General features: G+C 43.1%; 2 protein-coding genes and 1 long non-coding RNA gene across 8 annotated transcripts in view; 1 reads left to right on the top strand and 2 right to left on the bottom strand.

Moving 5' to 3' along the window:
- Positions 1–771, bottom strand: part of TXNRD2 (thioredoxin reductase 2) — a 33,620-nt gene extending 32,849 nt beyond the window's left edge. The window contains exon 1 of the mRNA XM_068157311.1: positions 696–771. Coding sequence (XP_068013412.1) covers positions 696–771 — 76 coding nt within the window. The remainder of the gene's footprint in view (positions 1–695) is intronic.
- COMT (catechol-O-methyltransferase) lies at positions 1–27,563 on the top strand. Of its 5 annotated transcripts, none has more exons than XM_068157316.1 (5): positions 1–78; positions 19,067–19,349; positions 21,721–21,914; positions 23,763–23,894; positions 26,356–27,563. In XM_068157316.1, the coding sequence occupies exons 2-5, from the start codon at positions 19,067–19,069 to the stop codon at positions 26,533–26,535; spliced, it is 789 nt and encodes a 262-aa protein (XP_068013417.1). In that variant the 5' UTR covers positions 1–78; the 3' UTR covers positions 26,536–27,563. The 5 variants fall into 5 exon arrangements, with proteins under 5 accessions (XP_068013417.1, XP_068013418.1, XP_068013415.1 ...); XM_068157317.1 differs by lacking the exon at positions 1–78 and adding an exon at positions 779–857; XM_068157314.1 differs by lacking the exon at positions 1–78 and adding an exon at positions 4,034–4,109.
- Positions 2,103–27,888, bottom strand: part of LOC137450595 (uncharacterized) — a 32,335-nt gene continuing 6,549 nt past the window's right edge. Inside the window, exons 2-7 of one of the 2 annotated variants that reach the window (XR_010989606.1) lie at positions 22,887–23,000; positions 21,010–21,311; positions 16,929–17,372; positions 14,897–15,010; positions 13,890–13,933; positions 2,103–3,913 (exon numbers count right to left, since the gene is read on the bottom strand). This is a non-coding gene — a long non-coding RNA (uncharacterized lncRNA). Of the gene's footprint in view, positions 3,914–13,889; positions 13,934–14,896; positions 15,011–15,128; positions 15,448–16,928; positions 17,373–21,009; positions 21,312–22,886; positions 23,001–27,888 lie in introns of those variants that run through there. The other variant, XR_010989607.1, reaches the window with a different exon arrangement.

Raw genomic sequence — 27,888 nt, forward strand, 5'->3', positions numbered from 1 at the left:
GTCCCTTTTGCTACGTCAGCCTTCCCACACATCAACCGTCTCCTAGAGCAGTTTTGAAGTAGCAGGAGAAGCACACAGGTAAGAACTCGTTTCTTAGCAAAGGCATCGGGACAATCCCTGTCGAGAGAGCTGCCAGCGGTTCAGGGAAGGCAGACAGCTGTTCTGTTCAGTGGGGAGACTTTTCCTAGCAGTTCGGAGTGGCTAGGCAGACTGGGATGACTGATAGCCCCCAGTCGTTTGAGTCAAGCTTGGAGGAAAGGTTTGGCTGCCTCTCGGGCTGTCCCGGTACGTCTCCGGAGGGCCCCCACGCAGGGGCACAGGCGGCCTTGTCCTCTTCATAGCTACCTGCGACCCGGGACCCCCTAGAAACGTAGGGCGGAAAGACGGGCTCCTAGAAAGGTACTGAGGCGAAGGGCGCTCCGACAGCCGTTCCGGATGGCGGCAGCCCACTACCCTTCCCACTCCTAACCGCTCTGGGGAGAATGGTGCCCCCAGGGAGGGCTGCGATCTCTGATCCCCACAGCGGACGCGCAAGTAAGGCGCGCGCGGGCCTTTTCCCACCGTGCAGGTGGTGGGAAGGGCTCGGGATCCTCCCCTGACGCTTTTTGTGGGGGCTGGAGAGGACAGTCCGCTTCCCGCCAGGAAGGGCAGAGGCACGGCCCCCGCCAGGCCCGAGCCCAGCGGGCATCTTGTACCTGAGAGGGCTCGCACCGCATGGTACAGCCGCGACACTCCCTGGAGAGGCTCCCGCCTCCGCCACAGCGCCGCCATGCTGTACGGCACAGGACCTCCGCGCTGAGCCAGGACCCCTGCGAGGTGGCCGAGCAGCGCCTGACTGGAGGGCTACGACACACCGGGTCGGTGAGGGCTGAAGTCCCGTGAGGGCCGCGGGGTGGGGAGGCGCGAGGATTATCGCACGGCAGGTGCGGGCGCGATGCCCGCCCGGCGCGCGCGCTGTTGAGGGCGGCAGCCGCTGCGGGAGGCCTAGCACAGGCCTGGCGTTCGAGACGCGCGTTTGCGTTAAAATCAGACGTTTGGAAGGGGAAGGGGGGAAAAACCCCACGCTTTGTTTGACTGGCTTCCTCCCGAGATGCTGCTGCAAAAGGGGCTCGGGAAAAACCTTTTGGGAAAGAAGAGGAACGTGATGGTTGCTCAGAACCATTATCGATACTCAGAGCCCCGTTTATCCCCTGTGAAACCAAACATCCCCTTGTCACAGACAGGGTGAGGGATGCGCTGTCACAGACTGGAAGTTGAAAACCTCTGAGAAGGTGGTTTGAATAAAGCCTCTCCCTTCTGAGAGGTATTAGAGGCAGTACATGATGTTGCTCTGGATTCCTGTGGCCAAGATGGATTCAGCCTGGGGAGCTGGTGTTAGGGTATCAGAGAGAGGAGGAAGGCTGCCTCAGCTGAAAGGGTGGAGCTGGGCAGTGCTGCACAGGTCAGTGAGCAAGACCCACAGAAAGAGCTGTAACACCTGGTTTAACTGCTGTGGTACAGATACCTGCACGGGATGACCCGTTGGAGCACCTCTGATGCTTTGCAGCCTTCAGTAGTGTTTCCTATCCCTGTGCCTCCATTCATTAAAGAGGAGTGATGTTGCTGACTTACTTGGGATGAGAGTTGTGAGAGTTAATGCTCGTAATGTATTCTGGCATCTTAGGGTAAAAGGCCTTAGAGTAGGCATCGATCAAAACGAAGTGCTGGCTCTTGTGGCCTTTACTCAGGCATGGCAGTGACCCTGCCTGCAGCTGTACGTCGTGAGTCATCGTGTAACGAATACAACCATAGCCAGATCAGAGTCTGGGACAAAATCAGCTGCTTCTTCTTGGGGTCATGGAGCTGGGGACAGAAACTAGTTCCAGGCAGTCGCGGTTCGGCTGACTCCGCAGCAAGAAAGCAGCATCACCAGGGGGCAGCATCCAACCATTTGGTGTCGGAAACCATCCATTATCTGGGCCAGAGTCGAGGCGAGAAATGGCAGGAAATTAGAATGCTCCAAAGAAAAGTTTTGTGGAACTAACGTAACCTCCATTCTAGGTCTGATTAATTTTATTTAACAAGACTATTAATGTTTGAAAACACATGAATCAACAATCCCTTACTAGCACTTCAGTAAATGGATTGATGTCTCGCTTGTAGCCTCCTGCAGCACTAATCAGTAAATCACTAGAGTGCAGTGAGAGGCCTTTAATTAAAGAAACTTCAAACATATTCAGATGCTAATCATTTATGATTTTCAGGTATATGCACGCAAAGCTATTTTAGCTGTTCATTTTAGCCACTATCCCAGGCTGACTCAAGCAGCATTAGGCATATGCTGTTCACACAACATTTAGTTCAGACATGCGGGATCAAAGATAGAATTGAATCTTCCCAAACACAAAACAAGTTTATGTGAAGAGATGTTCCCTGCAGCATTATGGTATTTTGTAATAAGGAAAAGTCTTAAATATAACAATGCTGTTAGAAAACATTACCTTTAAACAGCACCTACTGTAGCAATTTAAGACTTGATAAATTTGGAGTGATGCTTCTCAGCTCTTGTAAGGGTAGGATCTTGGCCAAGTGCCCATATAACAGCCATTGATTGCTTTTATTATTTTAAAGCTCAGAGTCTAAGTGAACCACAGCCTATACAGCAGCGGTGAGATTTCAGTTTCTTTTAAACATTTGCACATCAGCACACACCCTCTCTTTTCTATCTCAAAAGTGATTCAGTTGGTTTCCCTTAGCATCCTACTTAAATCATCAAGGAACCATAACTATCCCTAGCTGCTGCAGTGCCACTGGCAAGCCATGTGAAGCTGGATGTCACCAGCCCTCTGGCTGTATCTCACAGCTAGTGATGAAGCACTGTGCATTCCCACAGGCTGGGGCTTTCCCATCAGAACTGCTATCTTCAGAAGAAAGTACAAAGGCAGTGTGTGTAATGCTGATCCACTTGCTCTTGTACATTCTCACAAGCCTGATTGAGTCTGGTAGAGGCAAATAATTAGCAGTGATGAGTAGGTTTTACCTGTGATAACAATATCAGTAAGTGGCTATCACATTAGCCACTCCCAGTTGGTGCAATCAGCATTGAGCAGGTGTGTCTTGCTGCACTTCAAAAGTCTTTCCTGGGGACCTGAGGCATATTCTGGTTATCAGGTGTGGTTTCTAATGTGTCTTTGGCTCATCTCCTATAGCTTTGTACTCTTTAATTATTTTGTGGTTAGTGGTATCTGAATAATTAGTGACAAATTTTATTTTAACATACATATCTTAATTTCTTTTAAGAATGCAAGCATTGAGTCCTTCAGTGGCAAATACAGTCTAGTATCAGGAATCATTTACATGAAGCATCATGGTGTTTCTGCAGTGAAAGCTTGTTTCTTCAAATCTTGGGATTAAAAACACCCTGCTTACAAGATAGCTATCAGAGTGAACAGCACATCTCCACAGAATTTTGTCAGGTTTAGCTAGTTGTGTTTAAAGTCATTAATTGACTTAGTGCCTTAGATGTGGTTTGGTTTACTTCCAGGGGGAGATGGTTATTCGATGCACTGTAAACAGGGTGGTATTAAAAGGACAAAGGAAACACCACTGTAGTGTGATTCAGAAATGTATGTAAATCCATTCAAGAGAAATAGGGGGTATGTGAGGCATTCATTAGTTCTGTCAAGGGGCAGATTTTCATCTTTTGAATTTATTGTAAGGACAGTTTGGAATTCTGTACTTTCCCTGTTCATCTGAAATGCTGTTTGTTACATTTGTCAATGGCTTATTTAAATTCTTCCTCTTGAGGACAACCAGGACCAAATACCTCCTCTACCTAACATTTTAGACATTTTGACTTTTCAAGCACATCTTCTTGTCTGTCCTGTTTGTCAGGCATGGTTTGCTTTGTGTCTTACATTCTCAGATTAGCAACCTAGAAGGGAAAGAAGAGACGTGTCAGGTAGATACTGTCTTGGAAGTCATCACAGTATTTCTGGTTCAGTGGGTGGGGTGGGAAATGGAATATGTCATAGGTTGTATTTTGTGGCATGACTTAATGAATAATTTATTAAGTGTCACTGAACTGTACTGGAGCAGTGGCAGTTCCAACTAAGAGCTCTCTGCATTAGGTAGGATATTTCGGTTTCTTACCAGCTCTCTTGTTGTTGATTGCACTTCTTTGGTTGTCGTTTTCCTTGTTCCTCTGCTAGTGTATAGTATAATGTTCTAAGTATGAAGGAGGGGGGAAATGAAGAGCATGTGGAAGAAAGGCATGCCAGGCAGTGAATACAAAAGTGGAAGTAGTGATACAGACCCTAGCAATTGAGAGAACTGTATCCCAGCACTACAGAGAGGACAGAATAAAGGGTAGCAGGGGAGGAGGGGTGGTTACCAGCTTTTTTTTCAAAGCAAGGTATAACACTCTTATAATTCAAATTGCTAGATATATGGGTAGTGTTCTAACTTGGGAGTTCTGCTGACAAGGACCCTTGTTTGAAGAGAGAGATCCTAGGTAAAGTAGAGAAGTATTTTTACCACTTCCATTTGAGGCTTCTTAACTGACTTGTCTAGCAAGAATTTGCTTATAGTACTTTTTGTTGGGCATAGGCATGAAGGAATCTGTGGCTGCTTGCTTACAGTCAAATTCTGTTGTATTTCTCTGCATTTTTGATATCTGCCTTTAAGAGCTTTGACCAATCAGTCTTGAGGAGTGTTAAGTCAAACTGATAAGAGAAGAAATGACTAATTTTGGTTTGTGAGATCAAGGTTGTGATCAGATTTCTATGTGAAGTCTAAAAAGTTTACAGTGTTTTGTTAAGTTGGGACAAATATATCCCATTAGCATAATTTCTGAGGCAAGGTCTGTAAGTGTATCTAAAAGAGAGGTAAGAAAAGTACACATCTCATAGACTAACTTTAAAATGGGTCATAATTTAAATGTAATTCTAAAATGTGATTCTAAGAGAAAAACAACCATTCTAATATTTGCCAAGTGCCCCCAAAGGACATCTTGTTACAAAGAACACACCCTTCAGATAGCTGCTTCCTCTGCTAGACATTTGTGCCTGAGTTCATAAACAAACAGAGACGGGTTCATAGTTCAGCTTTGTTGCTTTGTTTTTTTGCATTTTCAGGAATTTGTCTGAGAGGAAGACTTGCTGTTGTTTAGGATTTAATCTATGCTAGTTTATTCCTTCCTTAGCACACAATCTTCTGTTTATAGTTTGTCTCAAGCAGCTAATTGATTGCAAGTGAGGGAGAACCCAGCAGAAAGAGATGAAGCTTCAAGTAAAACCAATTTTTAATTTCATTAAAATGCTTCAACATATATTCCCAAAAAAGTGTGTGTGGGGGGGAGAAAAGACAGAAATGTTGCTAGACTTAAGAGAGCTGCAGAGTTTTCATGAGGAGTTAAAAGTCTTTGAAAGCAGGAAGTTTTGTTAGTCTATGTGATAACCTTTAAGATGCACAGTAAGCACAAAATAGTCTAACAGCTTGAATAATGTGTTAAATGTTAGAGCACAACTCTGCTGGCCATCTTTCTTCCCTTTTAGCTGTTTTCTATTTTAGATACCTCCAGGCAGTTTCCTGATTCATTTCTGCTTCCTTTCTTAAAATTCCTCTTTTGCATGTTTTACAGCAAGAGAAACTAATTTGACTGTTGAAACCAGCAAATTCACATAAAAGAAAATCCCTCCTGCTGTTCTGAAAATGCAAGCTCAAAAGAATTTTCTTCCACTCAGTGTTTCACATGATCTGTAGGGTTTATGGTAATGTGCTAGCTCTCCTGTCTCCCTTTGTTTAGGCTTTTAAAAACCAGACTTTGGCCAGGATTATTAGAAGAAGGGAATGCCATTTGTTGTTAGGCCAGGCATGGATTTACTGAGAAAGCTTTAGCTTCGTGCTAGGCACAGCAAGTGGGGATAGCACTGCCACAATGCATTATGTGAGTGCAGCTGTGGAGCCTCCATTCGAGACTGGGAGCTCTGTACATGAGCAAGGCTGCTCAACTTTGTGCAGGCAAATCTGAGCTTAATTCTGTATCTGTCAGAGTGAGTCAGTGAACTCGCCAGTTACCTTGACCCATTGCCATTCATGTGATGTTGCTCCCAAGCTAAGGCGTCCTGGCTCTACATCTTCCCACAGATGTGCCCTGTGAAAGCACTATCCTGATGTTCTGCAATACCAGAACCATCTGTTAAGATCTTGCCTCTACATACAAATTGTGTTACCCTAACACTTACTACAGTTCTCTAACCTGCATATGTTGATATTGGGGTAACATTTTACTATCCAGAGAAGGGTGAGTGATATGAATAGTGTATACAGGTGTACACTCTCGAATTTGCAGCATTCTTATTATGGCAGTAAAATCCACACCTAAATTGGCCCTGTCTTGAGCAAAAGGGTGCATTTAAGGAAGGGGTAAGCCAATGTCTAACAGCCTGCCAAGCCAACTGTTGCTTTGGAGGAAGAATATCCTGTAATAACATACTATAAGATCTTAGCTTTCTATTAATCTGGAAGCAATTTACAGAGACTAGACACTATCACACAGTCTGAGTGGCTTAACTAAGTGAATCTCTGACTTTATCTAATTTGCAGTTATTGCCATGCACCATTTTTACATGTGTAATGAAGTATCTAGGCAACAGAAAGGGTTACTTTACAGGCATAGCTTTTATTGTACAAGTAAACAGTTGTGGGCAGGCAGAAGCAAGTTTGCTCCTCCCATGCTTCTAGCCTGAAGAATATGATTCATCTCAAAGCTGGAAGTCCTTTAGAAATGTTGTCATGGGATGCTGCTCAAGCTGGTAAAACTTGGCGCTAATTTATGTTGCTAAGCAGAAGCTGGGCTGATTCCACCCACCATTTCACAACTAGCTGTAGTTAACTCCAAGGACTTCTCCAAAGGATAGCTGTATGCTTACAGAACCAGGTTAGTGCATAGAATGTTTTACTGTTTTAAGCTCTTTCCTCTACAGCCCACCAATAAAAGAAATTGTCAGCTAATTTTAACTGAGTGGTGTCAGGGGTCATACAGACACAGCCTGTCACAACCAGCTTGTGACCAGACAGGAAATTACTGTCAGGGAAGCTGGAGTGCTGTATTGCTTATTTCATTCTTTGTTCTGCTTGCTGTCTGGATTATAAGAAAATATTTGTTGAGCTTAAGCTCTGTTATACATAGGAGAGATACTTCAGAGTTACCCTGTATTGACATTAGGTACTGTGCTATATTGCAGGGTCTTAGTTATGTTTTGTTTGGAGTTACTAGAACCACTTTGATCTGCCCCTACCTACCTTTCTCTCCCCCCTCCCCCCCCCCCAATTCTTTATTCAATTCATCCACTTAAATGTTTTTATTCTTCTCTTGTCATGCTCTCATGTACTCCCTAATTTTTTCAAGGACCTCCCTGCTCATGTGACAAAGCCTGCTTTCAGTTCTTTCTGCCACTTTTGATACAAACCCTTTCTTTGATTCTCTACACAGTTTCAAACACTTGCAGACGAGGTAATGAGGCTACAGCAAAGAACTACTACCACATGGTTTGGATTTTGGTTTTTCTTATCTTTTGCAGTATAATTTAATTGCAGCTTGATTATATTGTTTCCACCTTGAAGGAAACAAGATAGACAGTCAAGCCAACAACAAGGTTTATTATAATAAGCCTCTCCTTTTATCTTAGAGCTATTTGTAGCAGAATATTTTTCCACCTAGAAGCCATAAGAATTCAAGTGTACTATATATAATGTATTGATTGCACCTCCTTCTGTAGTTGGTGTTAAGCAATTTGCTAGATGTACCTCCCCCCCCTTCCAGCAGCAAGCTATATTTAGTCCACATGCCTAGGTCTTGTTTCTGCAACTTCTGCACTGGCTGTAGCATGCCACGTCTGAGCTGAAAAAAGAAGTAAATCCCTTGGGCCAAATTCATTCCTGGAGTTGCTTGACTGAACAGAGTGCATTTACACTGAGCACAGATTTGGCTCATACCTGACTTTGTCAGCATTCACTGTGCTGTAACTAAGTAACAAGAACACTGTCATTAGGGGACAGATGAATAGCTTTCTCTAAGGTTATTAGAGCACTGAGCACCTTTAAGGAGTGCAGAAATCTGTGAAAGGAGGAGTTGGGGAAAAGGACACCGCTCCTTTTAGAGTCTGTGTGACAGAACTGATAAGCTATTCCTGTGATGTGATCGAATGTGACTGAATACTGCAGGCTCTTGGACTCTTATTCTGTAAAATCCACATCAGAGCAGCACAGGAAAAGATTGGAGAGAACAGCTTCTGCTGTACTGGGAAAGGTACACATTTATATTTTCTTATTTCTCAGACTTGACATGCTTTGTTAGCTTAGATAATGTCACTATTCTAAACAGTGGTGAATATGAAAGTGGTGTTTTCCACAGCCTGACTGGTATTCATTGTCACGAAGCCGGTCCGTGGGCAGCAGCAGCTTTCACAGAGAAAGAGTAGGACATGTTTGTGTGTAATGCATTTGTACTGTATTGTAAACCTTGACAGTTGAAAGAAGTGAGATGAGATAACCCCGACTGAATTGAAAATGTAATTTATAGTTGTAAGTATGCTGGAATTTGGGACTCATTTGTATTCAAGAAAAGGCTGAATGCAAGTCAAGCTTCAGTTCAGTCATATTTGACTGAATTGCTGCTTTTATAAATGCGTTGCCTGCAGCTGTATTTTATGGAGGTTTTCATTCTCGAGAGGGAGTTCTGCTACAGCAAAATGTCTGTGAAGAACACAGAAAAAGCTAGTACTTCAGCTTGCTAGCCCTGTTGCTACTTAGAGAGTACCTTTTTGACACCCTTTATGGACATTCCTTACCTTCTGTCCTTTAAAAACAACCTCCTGTTTACCAGAACTATCAACTGCATGCCATATCAGTGACCTCCATAAACAGCCTTTACTATGTCTCTGTGGTTAAGCTCACTTTTTGCTGCTTACTCAGCCACGGACTCCTCTAACAAAGCTCTCAGGTTGAGCCTCTCATGCATTTGCATGTTTAAACATTAAAAAAAGGAAAACTTTCCTGATGTACAACTTTAGTTTGCATCAGTGGAAAAAGAGTTTAACCACATTAACACTGCTAACAATTTACTTGTCGCTCGAGTTTAGCGATATTTCTTAGCAGCCCGCAGCTGGTATCGGGTTTGGCTCTGCCAGTCCCACAGTGTTGTCTTTTAGCATTCTTTCAGGATCACTGGAATTAGAACTGACTGGGAATTTTCTGAAAAAACATAATTTTGGCAGCACTTGTTGAAACCAGATATTAATGTGGGAGGCCATCTGTACCAGTTTTTCTAAACCTCTCTCAGGAGAGTTTTCACAGAAAGCAGTTTCTAGCTTAAGTAAGAGACCCTCTGTGCCCACTCCAGCTCCTTCTCTGGGGAAGACATTCACTCAGGATCTGAGACCAAGCTCTCATGTCCTGTTCTGTCTCAGTTAGGCTGCTTCTTCCCACACAATGCTTTGGTTGCCTGGTGTGCTGTGGTGGATCCCACTTTGCCAGGCCTGTTAGAGCTGTTCATTTCCATAGAAATAAGCCAACATTTCAGCAGTAATTTCCTTGCCACTCTTTCAGGTCCCTCAGTGGGTGTCCTTACAGCCAAGTTTTGGTGTGTGCTCCCCCAGCCTGAAGAGCAGCTTGTGGAGAACAGAAAGCTTTGCTGGGAGACAGACAGATTGATACTAGATCATCTGGTAGCCTGGGAAGCAGGGCAGGACCACACAGTGGGGATTTGGGACACCGAGGATTCGGCCCTTGATCTTTGTCGTACAAAACACAATGAAATAGGGTCTGTCACAGGTGATTATGCTGAGGACAACTAGCCATTTTGATCTATCTATTTCCCACCCTTTCTCTCTACCTCAAACTGGGACAAAATCATTCAACAGAAGCTTGTTTTACCTTCCTGGGGAACGTTAAAATTTCAGCTGAAAAAACTTCACAGCTCCTAGTGTGCTGACAGGGCAGAGCACTTTCTCCTTTTAGCATCCCAGGTGGGATTTGTACAATTCAGCTAAGCTATGCCAACCACTGGCCTCAAACACTAGTACAAATACTACAAAACCATCTAGAGTTCTGGAGTGGGAATAAGGACTATGAGAAAAGAATGCTTCCTGGGGGTACCTGAAAGGATTTTATTCCTGAAAAGCTGTCTGCTTGAGGCCTGGTAAAAGTGCATCTCTTATCCTTGAAGAATTCTCTTGCCTCAAACTTTCTCTTTAATCATTCAGCAGGCTCACTAGGCCAGTGTGGATGAGAACACTACAAGATCCACAGCCTGTGTGGCCATTTTATTGTAAACCACCTTCTTTAGGGGGCAAATAACCATTATATAAACCTTTGGCTGATAGCATGCAATACCACTTAGACGATGGCTACTGTGAAGCAAGTTTCAAGTGAGCATTAATTATCCTAATTGAAATCTTTCTGGGGAAAATGGATTAAAGCATCTGTATGAAGCTTAGTTGATGAGGCTCCCTAGTAGGCAAGAGGCACTCTTCTGTTCTTTTCCTTTTATTCAGGAAGAAACAACCTGTATTTGTTTCCTTTCAACTTGAGAAAAGGGAAGAAGAAAAGATAAAAGGCCTAGGGGATGGGTGGGAAATCATCAGAGCTCTGCTTTTATAGAAGTCTGAATTTTTATAGTCATGGTAATGAAGTGAAATTGTAGTAGTTTGAAAAAAAAAAAAACTAGGTAGAGGGAAATTGAGAGTTCATGCAAGAAATACTTAGTGAAAAATTACATAAAGTCTGTTCAGCTTGTTTTTATGATGTCAGTGGAAAATCTGAATGTCAAATTCCTGGGCTACGTTTCCACTGAAATACAAGTTCTTCACATTTGGCAGTATGCTGATTATTCTTGAGTCTTGCACATGTTTGAAAAAGCCTGATCAATAACAACAGAATAGGAGGTAAAAATAGTTGTGGAGTTTTTTTTTTAACCTTTAAAAGTACTAAAAGATGAAGCTGTTGGATTGTGTTGCCTGGAGCAATGGGGTAAAGTATGTGTGGCAGAATTTAGTTTAGCCTTTCTGACCAAAATACTCTGCCTTTCTTGGTCTGGGAAAAGATCAAGACAAACAAAATACCACAAACCAGAGATGGCCTCATTCAAGACAGCACAGGACAAAGAGCCAAGAGCCAGTCACAGTCATAGCACAATGCAGATCTTCTCTGGCTCAATGCAGAGCAAGAGGCATTGTTAAAATCATGTGTAAAAATGTGCTGACTCCTCTGCATTGTTTTTGCAGTGCTCCTTACACAGCTAATTTATCCTTACTAATAAGCAAATGATCTGCATTCTTTTAGTGCATGAAATACTTAAAGGCCTAATTTCAGCACAAGCTTTTAGAGTTTGGATTTTTTAACCCTGTTCTAAAAAGAGGGTACAACTACCTCCTTCAAACAGGAGGGTTTAGTCTGTTCACTTGTGTGGGCTTTGTAAAAACCTCTAGAAAACTGTTTTATTGCATTCTTCTCTCTGCAGACTTAGCAGCAGGGAGTGTCCCTTCAATGAGTTAGGCCTTGTTGTCCCCAGGCACTCTACTGCTGTAGACCATTTCTACCACCAGACCGTGGAGAGATTCTCCTGTGAAGAAAGGCTGAACGCTATAAATTTACCAAGCACTTCCCATTCACCAAGTTGTGTGAGCTAACAAAGTCTAAATTAGATTCTAAACCCTTTAACACCAGCATGCTAAAGTAGTGTTTGAATGGTTGGAGACTCAAAAGAAACTCTTAACCAACCAGTACTTGGAAGTTAGATTAAGTGAATGAAAAAGTGTAGCAAGATTGGGAGCGACATGGTCTTTCCTCAAAGGCCTGATGTGTCTTCAGACTAAAATCATGTAAGGAAAGTGTCTGAAGCACTATTTGTCTCTACATTTCCCCTGTTGGTCATAAACTGAAGAATAATAACATCACACAGGTGTTTGCTGTCTTGGTATCTCAAGATTGTTCTCTTCAGTTAATGCAGATAGAATCACTTTGCCTTTTCTCAGGTGTTATTCATCTACACATAGCAGGGACTTTCCTGACAAAGATGAACTCTGCTCCACACCACCTGGAAAGCAGCAGTAACTTAATCTTGTGGCATCAAAGGTGTGGGTAAGACAGGTCAGCCAAGATCAGATCAGAAAAATACTGCCAAAATGAGTCTCAAATGTAAATCTACTGGCTCAGGATCACAAGGTTTCACTTTTACTCCAGTCCTAGAGAATAGCAGTCCAATGTACCTGCTGTTTTTATAGAAGAGATTTTTTTTGTGTGTGACTGTGTTTGGGACCTCATTTTCACAGTATCACTAAGGTTGGAAGAGACCTCGAGGATCATCGAGTCCAACCTGTCACCCAGACCTCATGACTAGACCATGGCACCAAGTGCCATGTCCAATCTCCTCTTGAACGCCTCCAGGGTCGATGACTCCACCACCTCCCTGGGCAGCACATTCCAATGACAAATGACTCTCTCTGTGAAGAACTTTCTCCTCACCTCAAGCCTAAACTTCCCCTGGTGCAGCTTGAGACTGTGTCCCCTTGTTCTGGTGCTGGTTGCCTGGGAGAAGAGACCAACCCCTTCCTGGCTACAACCACCTTTCAGGTAGTTGTAGAGGGCAATGAGGTCACCCCTGAGCCTCCTCTTCTCCAGGCTAAGCAACCCCAGCTCCCTCAGCCTCTCCTCACAGGGCTGTGCTCAAGTCCTCTCCCCAGCCTCGTTGCCCTTCTCTGGACATGTTCAAGTGTCTTGATATCCTTCCTGACCTGAGGAGCCCAGAACTGGGCACAGTACTCCAGATGTGGCCTAACCAGTGCAGAGTACAGGGCAGAATTCCACCCCTGCTCCTGCTGGCCACACTCTTCCTGATGCAGGCCAGGATGTCCTTGGCCTTCTTGGCCACCTGGGCACACTGCTGGCTCATGTTCAGGCAGCTGTCAATCAGCACCCCCAGGTCCCTCTCTGTTTGGCAGCTCTCAGCCACTCTGACCCCAGCCTGTAGCTCTGCATGGGGTTGCCGTGGCCAAAGTGCAGCACTCGGCACTTGGACTTGTTGAATGCCATCCCATTGGACTCTGCCCATCTGTCCAGTTGGTCAAGGTCCCTCTGCAGAGTCTTTCTACCCTCTAACTGACCAACATCTGCTCCTAACTTGGTGTCATCTGCAAATTTGCTGATGACTGACTCAATCCCCTCATCCAGATCATCAATGAAGATATTAAAGAGGATGGGGCCCAGCACTGATCCCTGGGGGATGCCACTGCTGACTGGCTGTCATTACAAAGCAAAGCAATATCAGCTAAAATTTTAATGAGAGCTTCTGTAATTAGGCTTATAAGGATTTGCCTTGATCAGAACAATTTTCTATCCAACAGTTTTGAATCTCCCAAGTATTTTAATGTCTGTCACCTCTTATTTTTGCATCTGTAAGGAAATGAGGGTTTCTTAACTACTCATATCATAATGAACTCAGTTTCAGAATAGTTAAATAACAACATTTGATACTTTTTTAATCCCCTAAAAATCAACAAGGCATGTGGTTATTAAAACTCAGGAGCATTTAAAGGTGCTTCCTTTCATCGTGCTTTTTTTTTTTCTTCTCAGTAAATACCAATTTTTAGCAGAGGGAGGTTGTTTTGGAATCTGGGAGAGAAACAGTAGCAATCAGTAGTTTAAATCAAATCTCCATACACCTTCCTCTAACAATGTTATGACAACTTTCTCAGTGTTTCATAAAAACTCTATGAAAAATCTCAGTTTGAATTACTCTAGTTACTCAGAGTTACCTTAAAAATTGGTGTTACCAATTGTTTTCCTTTTCTTCACGCAGGGGAATTCTAGGACAAATTATTTTTTAACAGTATTTGGAAAAATTTACTTACTGAAGGATCCTTCCTGTAACCTTTGGTCAAATGTCTGGAGTCACCTGTGAAAGAATAAAGAACAGGGTCTATTGTTTCGTGCTCCATCCCATGGGCATTTTTGTTTTCAGAAAGGCTGGAGACCATATAATAGTAAGGGGGTGTTGAATCCTCAAATATGACAACTATTGGCACAATAATAAATCCCTAAGTCTGAGCCAGTCTCTTGAGGATTCTTTTATAGCCACTGGAATGCCTTAGGTATTTTATCTTCAAGGGCATATGAGTTGGGGCAGCAGATTCTCACCATTTGTGTTTGCTTCTTGGTTTGAAAGTGTCTTTTAAAATCTTTGTAGCTGAAACAAGTATACTCCCATTCCAGTGCTGATTGTTTGATTATGGTTTGCATCAGGGGAAAACTGCTGAACTGCATTACCAAGTTATGATCTGGTCTTATGAAACCTGCCAAAATGAGTAAGATGAGATGTGTAAGAAAATAACCCAGTGCTTTGGAACGGCTCTCATCAGTACTTTGACAGGTTTGGGCATGAAATTTTAATATGTTTTCTTTTAAACCCTGTCTTCTCAAAACCAGACTTAGTGATAGGTGTTATTCATTCCCTTCCACGGTGTTATCCCTCCAGTTTTCTCTTTATTCCATTGCTGAATTTTTCATTTTGCCTACTGTTTTCCACTTCAAATTTAACCTTTCAAAGAGAAGCCTCACTTTATCATGATGCTTCTAGCACACAGAGGAGGTTGCAGTGCTAACCTCAGTACCAGCATTAAATAACAAGAGTGCCTGCATGGTAATAAGTGGTTATGAGAAAGCTGGCTATGTGCAAGTTCAGTTTTATTTCATATTTAATGAGCCTCATGAATCCACATTAAAGCTAAAATTGCAGTTGCATTTTCTAAAGCTGTCATAACATGACTGTCTCTTTGGTAGTGGTAGTTTTAAATTGGTGGAATTATGCACTTAATTTTCATAACAAATATTTTCCAGCTAAGAATATGAAAGAAATTACCTGGTTTTGGTACAGACTTTTTCCCCCCTCTGGGTGCATGGCCATCACCGATGCATCTTGCTCTTGGCAGTATGCTTTTTCAGTCCACTGCTATCACTAGATTTATTTTCACATCTAAAAAGACAGAAAATAAGAGGGACAAACTTTGAAAAACCAAGTGTGTTTAAAAACTACATAAAAGAAGAAAAGAAGAAACCCAAGATATGTCTGATTTGCTCCTTTGAAAAGTTACCTTCTCTGGAAAGTGGTTTGAAGGATAATTGCCTCCTAAAGGAGCTTTTTTAAGAGCAGTCCATACTGTCACTTTAAGAGGGTGCTGGGTTGCTCTGCAGGAATAATAATACTACTCCCAAGAGTTAAAAGACATTCCTTGATGAAGCAAAAATAAGTTGACTTGTCTGGGAATAAAAAAACCCCAACCAAACAAAAAAACCACCAGCTTTTTGCTGCCTATGAGCAACCTCTAAGGATCTGTGGAGGCTCTGCTCCTACAGTGGAATTCATGTTAAGAAATAGCATTTCACAAGCTGCAGACAATGTAGATGCTGTTCTTCTTCAATACATGGGCATTTGAGCACATGATGGCTTGTAATTTTGGCGTCTAAAGCCATAGCAGCATGGGAAAATAAGACAATGGAAATCTGTTTTGCTGACACACCCTTTTATGCCTGGGAAGCAATGTGAAAATGAAGGAACAGGGCTTTACTGTCATAGAAACATAGAATGCTTTGGGTTGGAAAGGAACTTAAAGATCATCTATTTCCAACCCTCCTGCCATGGGCAGGGCCACCTCCTACTAGACCAGGTCAGTCAAGGCCTCCTCCAACCTGGCTTTGAACAATTCCAGAGTTGGAGACTCCACAGCTTCTCTGGGCAATCTGCTTCAGTGCCTCGCCACTCTCATGGTGAAGAATTTCTTTCTAATGTCTAATCTAAATGTGGCTTCTTCCAGTTTGAAGCCACTACTCCTTGTCCTGTCATTACATGCCTTTGTAGAGCAGGTCCTTTTTGTTAAGGCATGTGAAGAAGTCTTCACAGTCTGTTCCCTGTCTAAGAAGTCTCACCACTCCTGCAGGACAGGGGGTGGGGCTGTTTGCCTGCACGTGCTCTCTCTCCCTGTTTCTCAGACCAAATGGTCTCATATCTACACTAAGCAATAAAGGAGGAAAGCTGTTCTTTGGAAAATATGCTACCTACTTCATCCTGCAGCTATCATCCATTTTGGCTGCCCACCAGGTCTTTGAAGGGCAGCCCCAAACATATTGGCAGAATCTTGTAGTGCCAAGGCAGCAGCCTGTGGTAAGTTGTACTCAGAGGATGCCAAAGCATCCATTGTAACCAGAGGATTATGTCTAGCAGTAGTCTGAAATAATGCTGAATGCAAACAGTCTTCAGTTCTGGAGGGACCTGAATACAGCTGGAGTGGCACCAAGCGAGTCACGGGAATGCAGGCTCACATGGTTTTCCTTGTCCAGAGGCAGAAGGGTTAGTTAGATACCTGCTGCTCTCAGTAAATGGTTTCTTGGCTCTATCCATTCATTGCAGTGCAGAATAATTATTTCTCAACTGTGTCAGTAATGCAAATCTATCAACAAAGGCCATTCAATCAATAAGCTGTGAAAGCCAGGTGAAGACAGACCCAGTGAAGCCAGAGAAATATTTTTCAGTTAAACTAATGATATTTTCAGACCAGTTCAAGTTGTTAATGGACAGATAATGTGGAACATCCTAATGTAGAAGAACTAGAAAGAGCAGAAGCCCCATCTGGCCTGTCAGGACAATTGGGCCTTATGAGGACAACTACCAGGGCATAAAAGGAAAGAAGAAAAATTGACATCCAGGCCTACATGATCCTGTTGAGGCAAAGAAGCAGGTTCTTACTAGCTAAGAAACAAAATTCAGAAAGCCAAGAAGTCACTTTCTCATGTGCTAATGGTGGTGGAAATGTCTGGGGTCAGACTTTGCAAGGAAAGCATTAAAGGTAACTGTTAACATTGGTGACTACTTAATGGCAAGAGAAGCAGACTTTTACCTGCTCCAAAGTAATCATAGTTGCTGTGCAGCTGAGATAAGCAGATGGGTGAACACACAGAGGCTGTACTGTAGGTGAACATATCTCCATGGAAACTCAGTCATCTTCTGAACTCTCAATGTCTTCTGCATGATGATTCAATTTAAAGCAGTGGGATAGATTTTTCCCATGTGTAACGTGTGCATGCCGAGTCCCACTACCGCAGGAAGGTCTGACCACCCATAAAATTGAGTATTCTCCTGGGACAGTTTTGGGGGAAACAAACAAAAAGGGATGGAAGAGATGTGGGGGAGTATTTGCCTAATCATATAGCCCTTTTACCTCTGCTCTTGGGCAACTTAGGCAAAATATTGATAATGTATCTCCTGTTGAAGCAATGGTTTTGCTGACCTCCTAGTACATTAAGACAAGTGCAAGTGGAAGCTGTTCACCATTTTGAGCAATCTGGAAGAGAGAGAGAGAGAGAGACTTAATAAAAGATTTGGAGACAGAAAGAGTGTCTTGTTCTTTAAAAAGAACAGTTTAAAACCCATTGCAACTCAAGCCACCCTGCTGAGGTTTAGAAATTGGCTCAGAATCCTTTAGACTTGTATTCAAGTGTCTAATTAGACCTAAAAGCCAAATGAACTTGGCATTCATTCATCCCAATATTAACTGGAGCACATTGCAACCATGCTGTCCTCCTGGTGTGCAACTGTCAGCCCCTGTTTGTGGGAAGCAGAGGTAAAAAAGTCGTGTTGTTGTAAGCTGCACCATCAGAAATGAGGTGTGCTTTGAGCTGTGCAAGAGGAGCTTCACAGGCAGAGACTCCTCAGGAAAACCCAATGCTTAGTTTGGCATCCTCACACAGGCCAAATCAATTAATTACCTTTAAGAACCTTTTCTTTATCAGATCTTTTGTGCTGTGACTTCTGCATAGAAGAAGATGTACCTTCCTGTATCCTGGCTTGTCTGAAATCCATCAGAGTAAATGGCTTTGACAGGATTTATTGCTTGACCTCTATAGTGACATGCATCCCATCTGCTGAGCTTTAGGTTCAGATGCCCTAAACTCTCAGACAGAAACACACACCACCCACTCTGCACACCTGCAGACACTGCATTTCACCACCCACTCTACACACCTGCAGCCACTGCATCTCACCACCCACTCTGCACACCTGCAGCTGTGACGCTGAATTTCAGAGGCAGAATAAGCATAATCCCATCAGATAATTTGAACTGGCCCATGGAAGGAGCACAATGTGCCTTTTTGTTACATCTCTCACTGTCAAGAGCCTGGGCTCTTCTCTGATTCAGGGATTTGGTTTTATGCTTGTCTAAGCAGTGAGAAAGCAGTCCTACTTCATCAAATAAAAAGTATCTTTTGTTCTGAAAAGGAGCAAGTTGATGACTCACGTCAAAGGTTTTATGAGCTACTATAGGCTACTATCTCCTGTAAACCATTCTGATAGAGAGAGGGACGAGAACCTCAGTAGGTTTCACCTATTATGCTTTTATTGCAGCACTGGACTGATCAAATCCTGCTGGGACATCAAGCCCAGCTTCTCTGCCGATTGTGCAGGGAGATCAGGTGTTAGCAGAGGCCTGCATGCAAGGTAATAGCTTAGGACCAGCAGACTGATTTGAAACAGAGTGTTACCTATGGGCGCCCAGTGTCTGCTGATACTGTGCTCAAAACTAAAAGGCAAAGACGTTCCATATTTTGCTAGCAGGCCATCTTAGAAGTTTCCCAGTGCTCAAAAATTAGGAGAGCAGGATCACATACAGGCTCTGATTTAAGATTTAAAATCTTGTGACAAACGGTTAGAAGGGTTGTGATGCTGAGAGACTCCTTGTGCAAGTGGTGTGCTCGGAGCCAAGAGCCAGCAGCTGTGTGGGGGAAGGGACCAGAGCATTAAGTAAAGCTGCTCGTTGAGGGCCTGTAAAACTGGCTTCTAAAGGCAGTGCCGCAAAGCACCATCCATTACCAAGTGACAGAGAATCTTTTTCAGCTACTCTGGACAGTATCACAATAAACCTCTGCGTGTTCCTGTTCAGTATGGTGGGTTGTGAGTTATTCAGCTTAGTATTTATCAAAAGGATAGCTCTCTTCCGTGCCACCTTAACCCTGGGCTGTTTTTTTTCTTTCCTTCCAGATGCTGGAGAGCTCTTCAGTCCTTTTGTTCATTGTCTTCCTCCTGCTTTTCGTTTTGCTGCTTTTTGTGGTGCTCATCAGGAATAATGCAGCTGCTGCCCTTATCTGGCATGAAGTAATCCGGGAGAAAATAACCAATTTCATCATGAATCAGACCAAAGAACAGAGAATTTTAAATTTTGTGCTGCAGAATGCAGTCCGAGGAGACCCCTGCAGTGTGTTGGAGACTGTAGATAAGTACTGCTCCGAGAAGGAGTGGGCCATGCATGTCGGCAATGTGAAAGGTAATTGCAGCAAGGGTCAACACTTGAAAGATCCATAGTGCAGGACATTTTACTGTATTCATATGGTAACTTCTATCTGCTGAAGAAAAAAAATCCACAGCAGCCTTGTGGACAGTAGAGTAGTTGTGTAAAAGTAATGCATGCTTGTGCAGAGGTCTTTTGAGGAGTGGTATCCAGACAGTAATCCAGGAAATCAGAGGATCAGCACTGGGGCTGTGACCACTCATGGGAAAAATCTAGTGTTGTGTTAGACTGCAGCTCCTATACAGGGTGGCCTTAAGCCATAATACTTTAAGTACTTTCAGATCCCAAACTGAAAAATAGTAAACAGAAAAAGAAGCATTTAAAACTATACTCATTCTGTATAAGTTTCAAGTTACTGTTGAAGGGAGAAATCCCACCCATAGGACACAAAAGCAGCTTTCAGATATTGTTGCATCTTAGGAAGTAATTGTCCTATTCTTGCCTCCTAAAGGAAAATACCTGGACAAAACATATTTTTTTTGTAGCTGCAGGAAAGTGGCAATCTTTTCCCAAAACTGTAATGGCAAAACCTTAACATGTTCCCTTGTGAATCAGACAATGAAGTACCTCTTGCTGGGAAATTGCAGGGGGAAATTTGCCTCGTCTGGGATTAATACAGCTAATGAAATGCAGCTGGAAGCACTGTCATAAAAATGCTTCTCTGTCATGGGGACATTTTGTGAAACTAGCTCCTCTGCATACCCCTAAGCTGGGCTGCTTAAGGCCACAGAACAGTAGGTGGTGGCTGAGGAGTAATTCTTAAAGCTCTAAACATCAGTCATTTGGGATTATATTCTTAAAAATGTCACTCTGGTTTTGCTTGGACAAGATGGCTTTCCCTCAGGTAAGAGCCATCAAAGATAATGTGTCTTCAGTTCCTGAGATTCTGAGTGTGACCACACGACCTCAAGAGGCAAGCATCATCAGAAAACTATTCATAAACAAATTCTAGCCAGGAAAATATGACATAAAGAAATATATATCTACACTGAAAAAGTCTGTGGAGCTGAGTAAAATCCCTTCAGATACATTTTAAGATTAGTTAACTAGTTTGTAGCCATACGAGTGAGAGGAGACAATTTTCTCACAAATAAATCCTTCCTTCAGAAGGACTGAATACAGTAAACTGCCACTTCTGTTTGGGAACATTCTTTTGGGTGTTAATACTTGACTCAGGTTTTCCATCCCCTAAATTCATCTGGTGAATCCAAATGTTTAGCAGTTTTATAACTAGTCTTCTATATTTCCCTTTAAAAACAAGTGTCTAGGTATGAGAAGTTTTGTGTTGGACTACTGCATGTAACATTTACACTAAATATGAGCCAGCAGTGTGCCCAGATGGCCAAGAAGGCCAGCGGCATCCTGGCCTGCATCAAGAATAGTGTGGCCAGCAGGAACAGGGAAGTCATTGTGCCCTGTACTCAGCACTGGTTAGGCCACACCTTGAGTACTGTGTCCAGTTCTGGGCCCCTCCATTTAAGAAGGACATTGAGACACTTGAACATGTCCAGAGAAGGGCAACGAGGCTGGGGAGAGGCCTTGAGCACAGCCCTGTGAGGAGAGGCTGAGGGCGCTGGGGTTGTTTAGCCTGGAGAAGAGGAGGCTCAGGGGTGACCTTATTGCTGTCTACAGTTACCTGAAGGGCAGTTGTAGCCAGGAGGGGGTTGGTCCCTTCTTCCAGGCAGTCAGCACCAGAACAAGGGGACACAGTCTCAAGCTGCGCCAGGGGAGGTTTAGGCTTGAGGTGAGGAGAAAGTTCTTCACCGAGAGAGTCATTCGTCATTGGAATGTGCTGCCCAGGGAGGTGGTGGAGTCACCATCCCTGGAGGTGTTCAAGAGGAGGTTGGACGTGGCACGTGGTGTCATGGTTTAGTCATGAGGTCTGTGGTGACAGGTTGGACTCGATGATCTTTGAGGTCTCTTCCAACCTTAGTGATTCTGTGAAAATTCAGGAGTTAAATATTTCACACATATGGTTGTGTTTGCAGTAAGTTCTTGGAAAGAAGCATTGCATTTTCCCCTTGTAACACTATAAATATCACAGTATCACAGTATCTTGGTTAATTCAGGGCACTTCCTTACTCAGAAATGTTTATATTGTGAAAATAAGTAAGATTTTTTTTTTTTAGTTGAAAGTTTGCAATTTCAGACTTAGAATGTCCATGATTGGCTTGATCACAGATAAGCCAATCTGCAGAGGCTATGGAATATAGCTTGAAACAACCCTTAGTTGTTCTCCTGAGCAACTGAGTATGCAGCCTTGCTAAGTTTCTTCTCACTACCTTGCTCTTCTATATGGGAATCAGTTTGATTTTGTAAAAAATTAACCTATTTCTATTTTATTCAGGTTTAATTCTGGACAAGGCAGTGGAAGAGGTCAATCCATCAGTGGTACTGGAGCTGGGAACCTACTGTGGCTACTCAGCAGTTAGGATAGCTCGGCTGCTGAAGGCAGGAGCTCGTCTCTTCACTGTGGAGTTCAACCCAGAATTTGCTGCTATAGCTAAACAGATGATTGAGTTTGCTGGAGTACAAGATAAGGTAAATACCATTGGTGTCTGCTTGGTAAGAAGGGGCAATACATGGAGAGCAGGACTTCATCTGTACAAACAAGAAGTCTGTATTTGGTTTTCACTAGTCAAGCAAGTATGACAGCCTGGCTTTACAGCAAGGAAAAGCTAAGTGTCTGTTCTACATAGAGTGTAAGTTAGTTCTGTTGCATCAGTCAGGGGTCCAAATGTCATGCAGACCCAGCTGAGAGTCAGGGTAGAGTTTGAGGTTTGTCAAGATGTGTGTGACCAAATCAGTCAGGGCTGTTCTCTGAAGTTCTTTGCTATGTGAGTCAGGATGAAGATTCAGAGGGGCAAGACCAGAAACAATCACATGTACCCATATGTCCTTAACATTTTGAAAGGCTTCATCTTCCAGTGCAGTCTCCTCATTGTTCACTGGTTAGTATGGCAGACAGGCCATTTTGCCATTTGTTGAGAGCTGGTTTCAAACCCCACAGTGACTTGTAAGGATAACATAGGCCCTAGAAGGAGGTTCCAGAGTCAGTTATTTCACTTGTTATAGTTGCAGGACACCAGCACACACAGTGCTTTTCATAAAATTAGTAATCACTGCTGCAAAATTGGTTAGATTTACTGCCATTATTCACCTGCAGGACTGCCCTGCAGATTCCTTCTCCTGATAATCAGAAGCCTCTCTAGGATTCCATCAGGCATTTTTTCATTGATATTTTATTGGTGGTGGTTGTATTTTTTTTCACCCACAGTCATTAATTTAACGAGATCTCTGCCTAGCTACAGTCCCTGACCTCTCACAGCAGTACAGCTGAGGACTGTTCTATGTTACCTCTCAAAAGCTAGACCAGAATACTGGGTTTCTGTGCATAAACCAGTGTCAAGTCTGAGTACAACAGAAAAAATGAACCATTATCTAATTTGTGAAGGAAAGCTCACAAGAAACAGTTGCATTATGTGCAATGGACTGCAGATGAGATGTACTTACCCTCATCTAGATGGGCACACCTAAATTTTGTGCAATCTGAGGTGTCTTCTCTGTGCAGTTGGTTGAGGTGCAGGTATTTCCAGTCTATGATCCATCTCAGCCCAAGGCAGGAATCTACAGCAAGTGAGGAGATTCCTGTCTGAGAAGTGCCTGTCTCTGTGACTCCACAACTCATTTCAACACAGATAATAAAACTAGAGGAAGTAAATCCCACCATGAGATCTTTTCATGCATTTCTTAACTCCTTGAACAGAACCTGAAGTCCTGGTGACATCTAAAATTGCATTTTCCCCATTTGATTTAATCTGATCAGCCATGAGTCATAAACCAGACAAAGTTCCTTTCCACTTCTGTCCTTTGATCACAGTATATGGTGTTTGCTTAACAAATCAGTGTGCACCTGCTTCTTTCAGTTGAACAGTACCTATGCCAATAAACCTCTAAGGAAGATGTGGTAGCCTCTTGTCCTGCCTTCCTCCCTCTGCTGGCCATATCAATTTTACATGCTATAGCCACCTTCTCCCTGGGTTGTTTGTTTTTTTCTTTCCTTGGACTACAAAATTCAACTTGAGATGTAACTGAAAAAAAATAATTGAAAGTATTGTTTTCAAAAGGAGATTCACATGTTTCCAGTAAACAATCACACCATACAACACAAACAACAGGTCACCTTTTTTCTGCTGTTATTAAAAAGAACACAACCAAACCCCTACCCAAACCCACATTCAGGAACATAATTTAGTTGAAATAATTCAACTGAGGCAGTATTGAGCTCTAAACAGGATCACTGATGTCTGGCCAGGATTTAAAATGAGCTAGGGGCATATGTTTTTTTTCTTAGTGGTTCACAATTCATCAGATGGATTTGCATTTCAGGTGAAAATCCTCGAAGGCCCTTCAGACAAAATTATCCCCGAGCTGAAGAAAAAATACGAAGTGGATACTCTGGATTTTGTCTTCCTGGACCACTGGAAAGACAGATACAAACCTGACACCATTCAGATTCAGGTCAGTTTGCACAATTCCAGTCTTAAAAGTAGGAAATGCCTTGATTTCTGAGACCTGTAAAATGTCCTCTGTAAAATGAAGAATGGCAGCCCAAGTAGAATCCTTCCAAGAAAAAAAGGGATTTGGGGGACAGGATCCCAAACTTTTGCTAGGGACAGCTGCTGACACAACATAGCTCAGGACTTGGCAAATGCTGTTGAATCATTTTGTTTCCTGTACAAATATATCTGCAGTAAAAATCCCAGCTGGAGGAGTGCATGGTCTGGGTCACTAACCAGAACATCTGACCCCAAAACATCCTGACCACAGGAGCAGGTGAGACTTAGGACCTGCATATGCCAGTTCTACCTCTCTGTAATTTCCTCAGTATCCTTTTTGATGTGTCTGTGTGAGGCTCTGTGGTGCCAGCAGGTGCTATTGATGAAGTACTCTTTTGGTAGCACAGCTGGGTATCATCTTTCTGGGAGTCTTTATGCCATCTAAGTAACTGGCTGCAATGCAACCTTCAGAGGAGTGCAGACTGCCCCAGCCAGGCACTTGCTAGGGAAGCGCTGTCCAGCTCTTATCTCCAGCCCTGGATGTGTGAAAATCCAACCTGTTTCTTCCCAACCCTCCTTACCCATTAGTGACAGCACTGCAAAGCAGGCTGGCTGTAACAGCAGTAAGCAGTGACAGGTGAAGTAACTACAGCAGGACTTCTGGATAGGAATGTATTTTCAAGTGTTAAATAACAGAGATTCACAACATCTCTATCTGTCAGCACAGCTTGGAGCTGCAGGCTGATTAAATCTTCCACAATTGCCTAACTATTTGTACAGAAATGTCATTTTCCAGTTATTCTTTTCACAAACATTTTTTTTGAGGCTGCCTCTTACACTGAGAAACAGCCAACTACTTCCAGACTCTGGCTTGAGGACTATGATAGAATTTTCTTATCCAGGCTCCCCTGCTTTCTAATTTCAGCCCTGTCCCCCAGATGCCTGTTTGAAACAGAAATTTGTTTGGAGTTACAAACAGCCAGTACTGAATTTACCCAGCAACAGCTGAAGAAAATGGTCCCTCCCTATGCTTATTCTGTACCCAGTGAATGCTTTCTTCTAAACTGGCATTGTGAGGATGGCTGAGCTCTTTACACTGGGAAGAGCTAGCACATCCTTATTGGAGGTTGACCTTCACAACACAGCCAAAGCAAACAGGTAGTTTAGTTTCATCGTAGTGGTCAGTCTGATGCAACTGTGACCAAGTTGTTTTGCTTAAAAAGAACCTGAAAGAGTGGAACCATGAAGAAAAGATCCCCACGTTTTCTCAGGCATCACAAACCTCCTAACATCCAGTGTTGGCCTGTACTGCAATGTGAGCAGTGTATATGAAAGATGAATATTAAATATACATTGAAAGTGGTCCAGACAGCATTCCTTACGATGCACTTCTAGAGAATGCTGACTTGAAGAGCAGCTGAAATCCTGACGACCAGTGGAATATGCAGGATGTTGTCCCTTCCAGGTTTCCATAAGCTGCACAGCAGACTAGAGGACAGTTGCAATGGCTTTAAAATTGCTTCTACTGTGCTGACTGGTGTTCAGTCACCAGAGGCAAGAGCAGGAAGCTAGACAGTCTCTGCAGCATGCTCATCAATGGAGGACTTCTCTAATATACTGGGAGCAACAAAAACCACCCTGTATTTTGGCTCCTACTGCTGCCTGTAAACACAGGATAACAACCAGCCTCATTAACTTCACACTGTTTGAAAACAGCTGGCAAGCTCAGATAAGCAGCTTCTACTACTCAAAAGTACCAGTGAAAATGAGGTTTGTGGGTTAACTGAGGATAAATATTGCACTTGAAGTGAACACTGCAAGTTAATTATGCCTTATTGGAAATTTGTCCAGCTGATCTTCATTGTGCACAAACCCTGCTTCATGCCCAACACCTCAGGGATGCAGCAGAAAGTTGTAGAAGATGAAAGCATAAAGAAGTGCAGAAAATCTCTCTTACTCATTTAGCAGTTGTGGAGCTTGAGACTGGCCAAAGCAGACTGGTATGTGCCAGTCTCTCAGGTGAACCTTAGGAGCTACGACAACATTTTAATGTGGCATTGAAACAATTTCAAACATCAGGCATGAAAGCCAAAGCAAAACTATCTTAGTCATAATGTAGACAGAGTTAGGAACAATCTGAGCAACAAACTGCACATTTCTACTGCACTTGTGTTGCTGTTCAGAACCTGACCAACCCAAAGCATTATCAGCATCTCTAAGGCAAAGGCAGTGTATTAAGCACGACCGCAAAGAATCAGAGAGTTACTCAGCTTCTCCCATGGCTTTTCTTCTCTCCAAACCCAGAGTACGAAGGGGTTTTTGGAAGCAGGCATTTGAGTATGACATAGCTAACATGAAAGCACATTACAATCAAGCCAATGTCTGCCTAACAGCCACCATGAAGCCATTTCTCTTCTTTCTAGGAATGCAACTTGCTGAGGAAGGGCTCTGTTCTGCTGGCTGACAACGTCATCATCCCCGGAGCTCCAGACTTCCTTCAATACGTCCGCAACAACCCCCAGTTCCAATGCACTAACTACCCTGCTCGTCTGGAATACATGAAAGCGGGTGATGCCATGGAAAAGGCTGTGTTCTTGGGATAAAGGGAGCCATTAATACTCAACCGTTATTTTAATTGACATAAATGTAACTGCACAGGTTAATTTGTCCATGCTTTACATATGGGGGGGGTTGTATTTTGGAGCCTGTAGTTAAAGCAAGTGCTAGTGAGAGTCATTTTAGACCAGGTGAAAACCAAGGTCAGGAGTAAGTAGGGTAACTGCTTGTAGGGCTGTGCCATTGTTTCACATAATTCAGCAAGTCCAAGGTGATGCACATTGCCTTGCCTTCACCAGCACATCATCAAACAACACAGTTTGGCTTAGGGTGGGGTGCAGAAAGTTGCTGCAGCTTCTGAAAATGAGAGTCCCCAAGCTCAGCTGATTGTTACCAAGAAAAGACTATTTTGAGCCTTGATTTTGCTACATTACTAGCATGACTCAATACAGTGAAGGCTTACAGCATGGTATCAGACACATTTTTGCACAGTGACCACAAAATTATCTCAAGCTAAAGAAAAGGGCATGCACTGAAAGGAGGCTGACCCATGAAGTGACAAGAAAATAAATCAGAATTTTGCAAAAGACAAACATGTAAAATTTTGCCCAGGTAGAGGTGGGAAAACTGAAGTAGTCAATAGGTTAAAATAGTGACAGAAAACAGAAGGAGTAGGCTCTTTACAAAGCAACATCAAAACTACCTAATATCAGACACCTTAGGAAGATGCTGTTTATCCCCTCACATTTACTTATCCCTCATAGTATATATACATAGCTTATGCTTTTAGGGGCAGGGCAATTGCTTACTCTGAAGTGCTGTGTATGTTTAAGATGCTGTATAACAATAGAGACCAGAGAGAATGGGTCTGACCAGGTGGATCCTGCACATCCCAGTTAACTTCAGTGTTCTAAACACTGTATGGAGAGTGAGGCTTACCACTGAGAAGACACAAAGCCGAATCTGAAGTCTCTAACTTACCTAACATTGCAACAATCCACTGGCACTTCCTGTCCTGTCCTGCTGTGATTATAGGAAATTATGGTGGCATTTATAAATAAAAGTGAAAAATCAATGGAAGAGGCATGTGACTTCCTTTCTTCCCCTCCTCCCATGAATTCTGCTGTGTACTTGAGGTTTGCAGCCACAGGAAGATCCAGCTGCTGAAAAATCAGGCTGCAAATCAGGGATAACCATTCTCATCTTTCCCATTATGGAACCTTTCAGCCCTGGTCTCAACTACTTCTTCCTTTTATAGCCCTCCTTACTGAAGTGGTATCTACCCTGGCCTGTGTGCTACAGAAGGTTTACCTCCAGGACACCAACAATGAGCAAAGCAGAGAATTGTGCCACAGTATAGAAGAAAACTTAGAACAGGCTGTGGTGACAGAGGCAGTTTA

The sequence above is a fragment of the Melanerpes formicivorus genome, unplaced genomic scaffold, assembly GCF_026170545.1.
Source record: "Melanerpes formicivorus ecotype bairdi unplaced genomic scaffold, bMelFor1.0.p_v2 SCAF_36, whole genome shotgun sequence".
NCBI classification, from domain to species: Eukaryota; Metazoa; Chordata; class Aves; order Piciformes; family Picidae; genus Melanerpes; species Melanerpes formicivorus.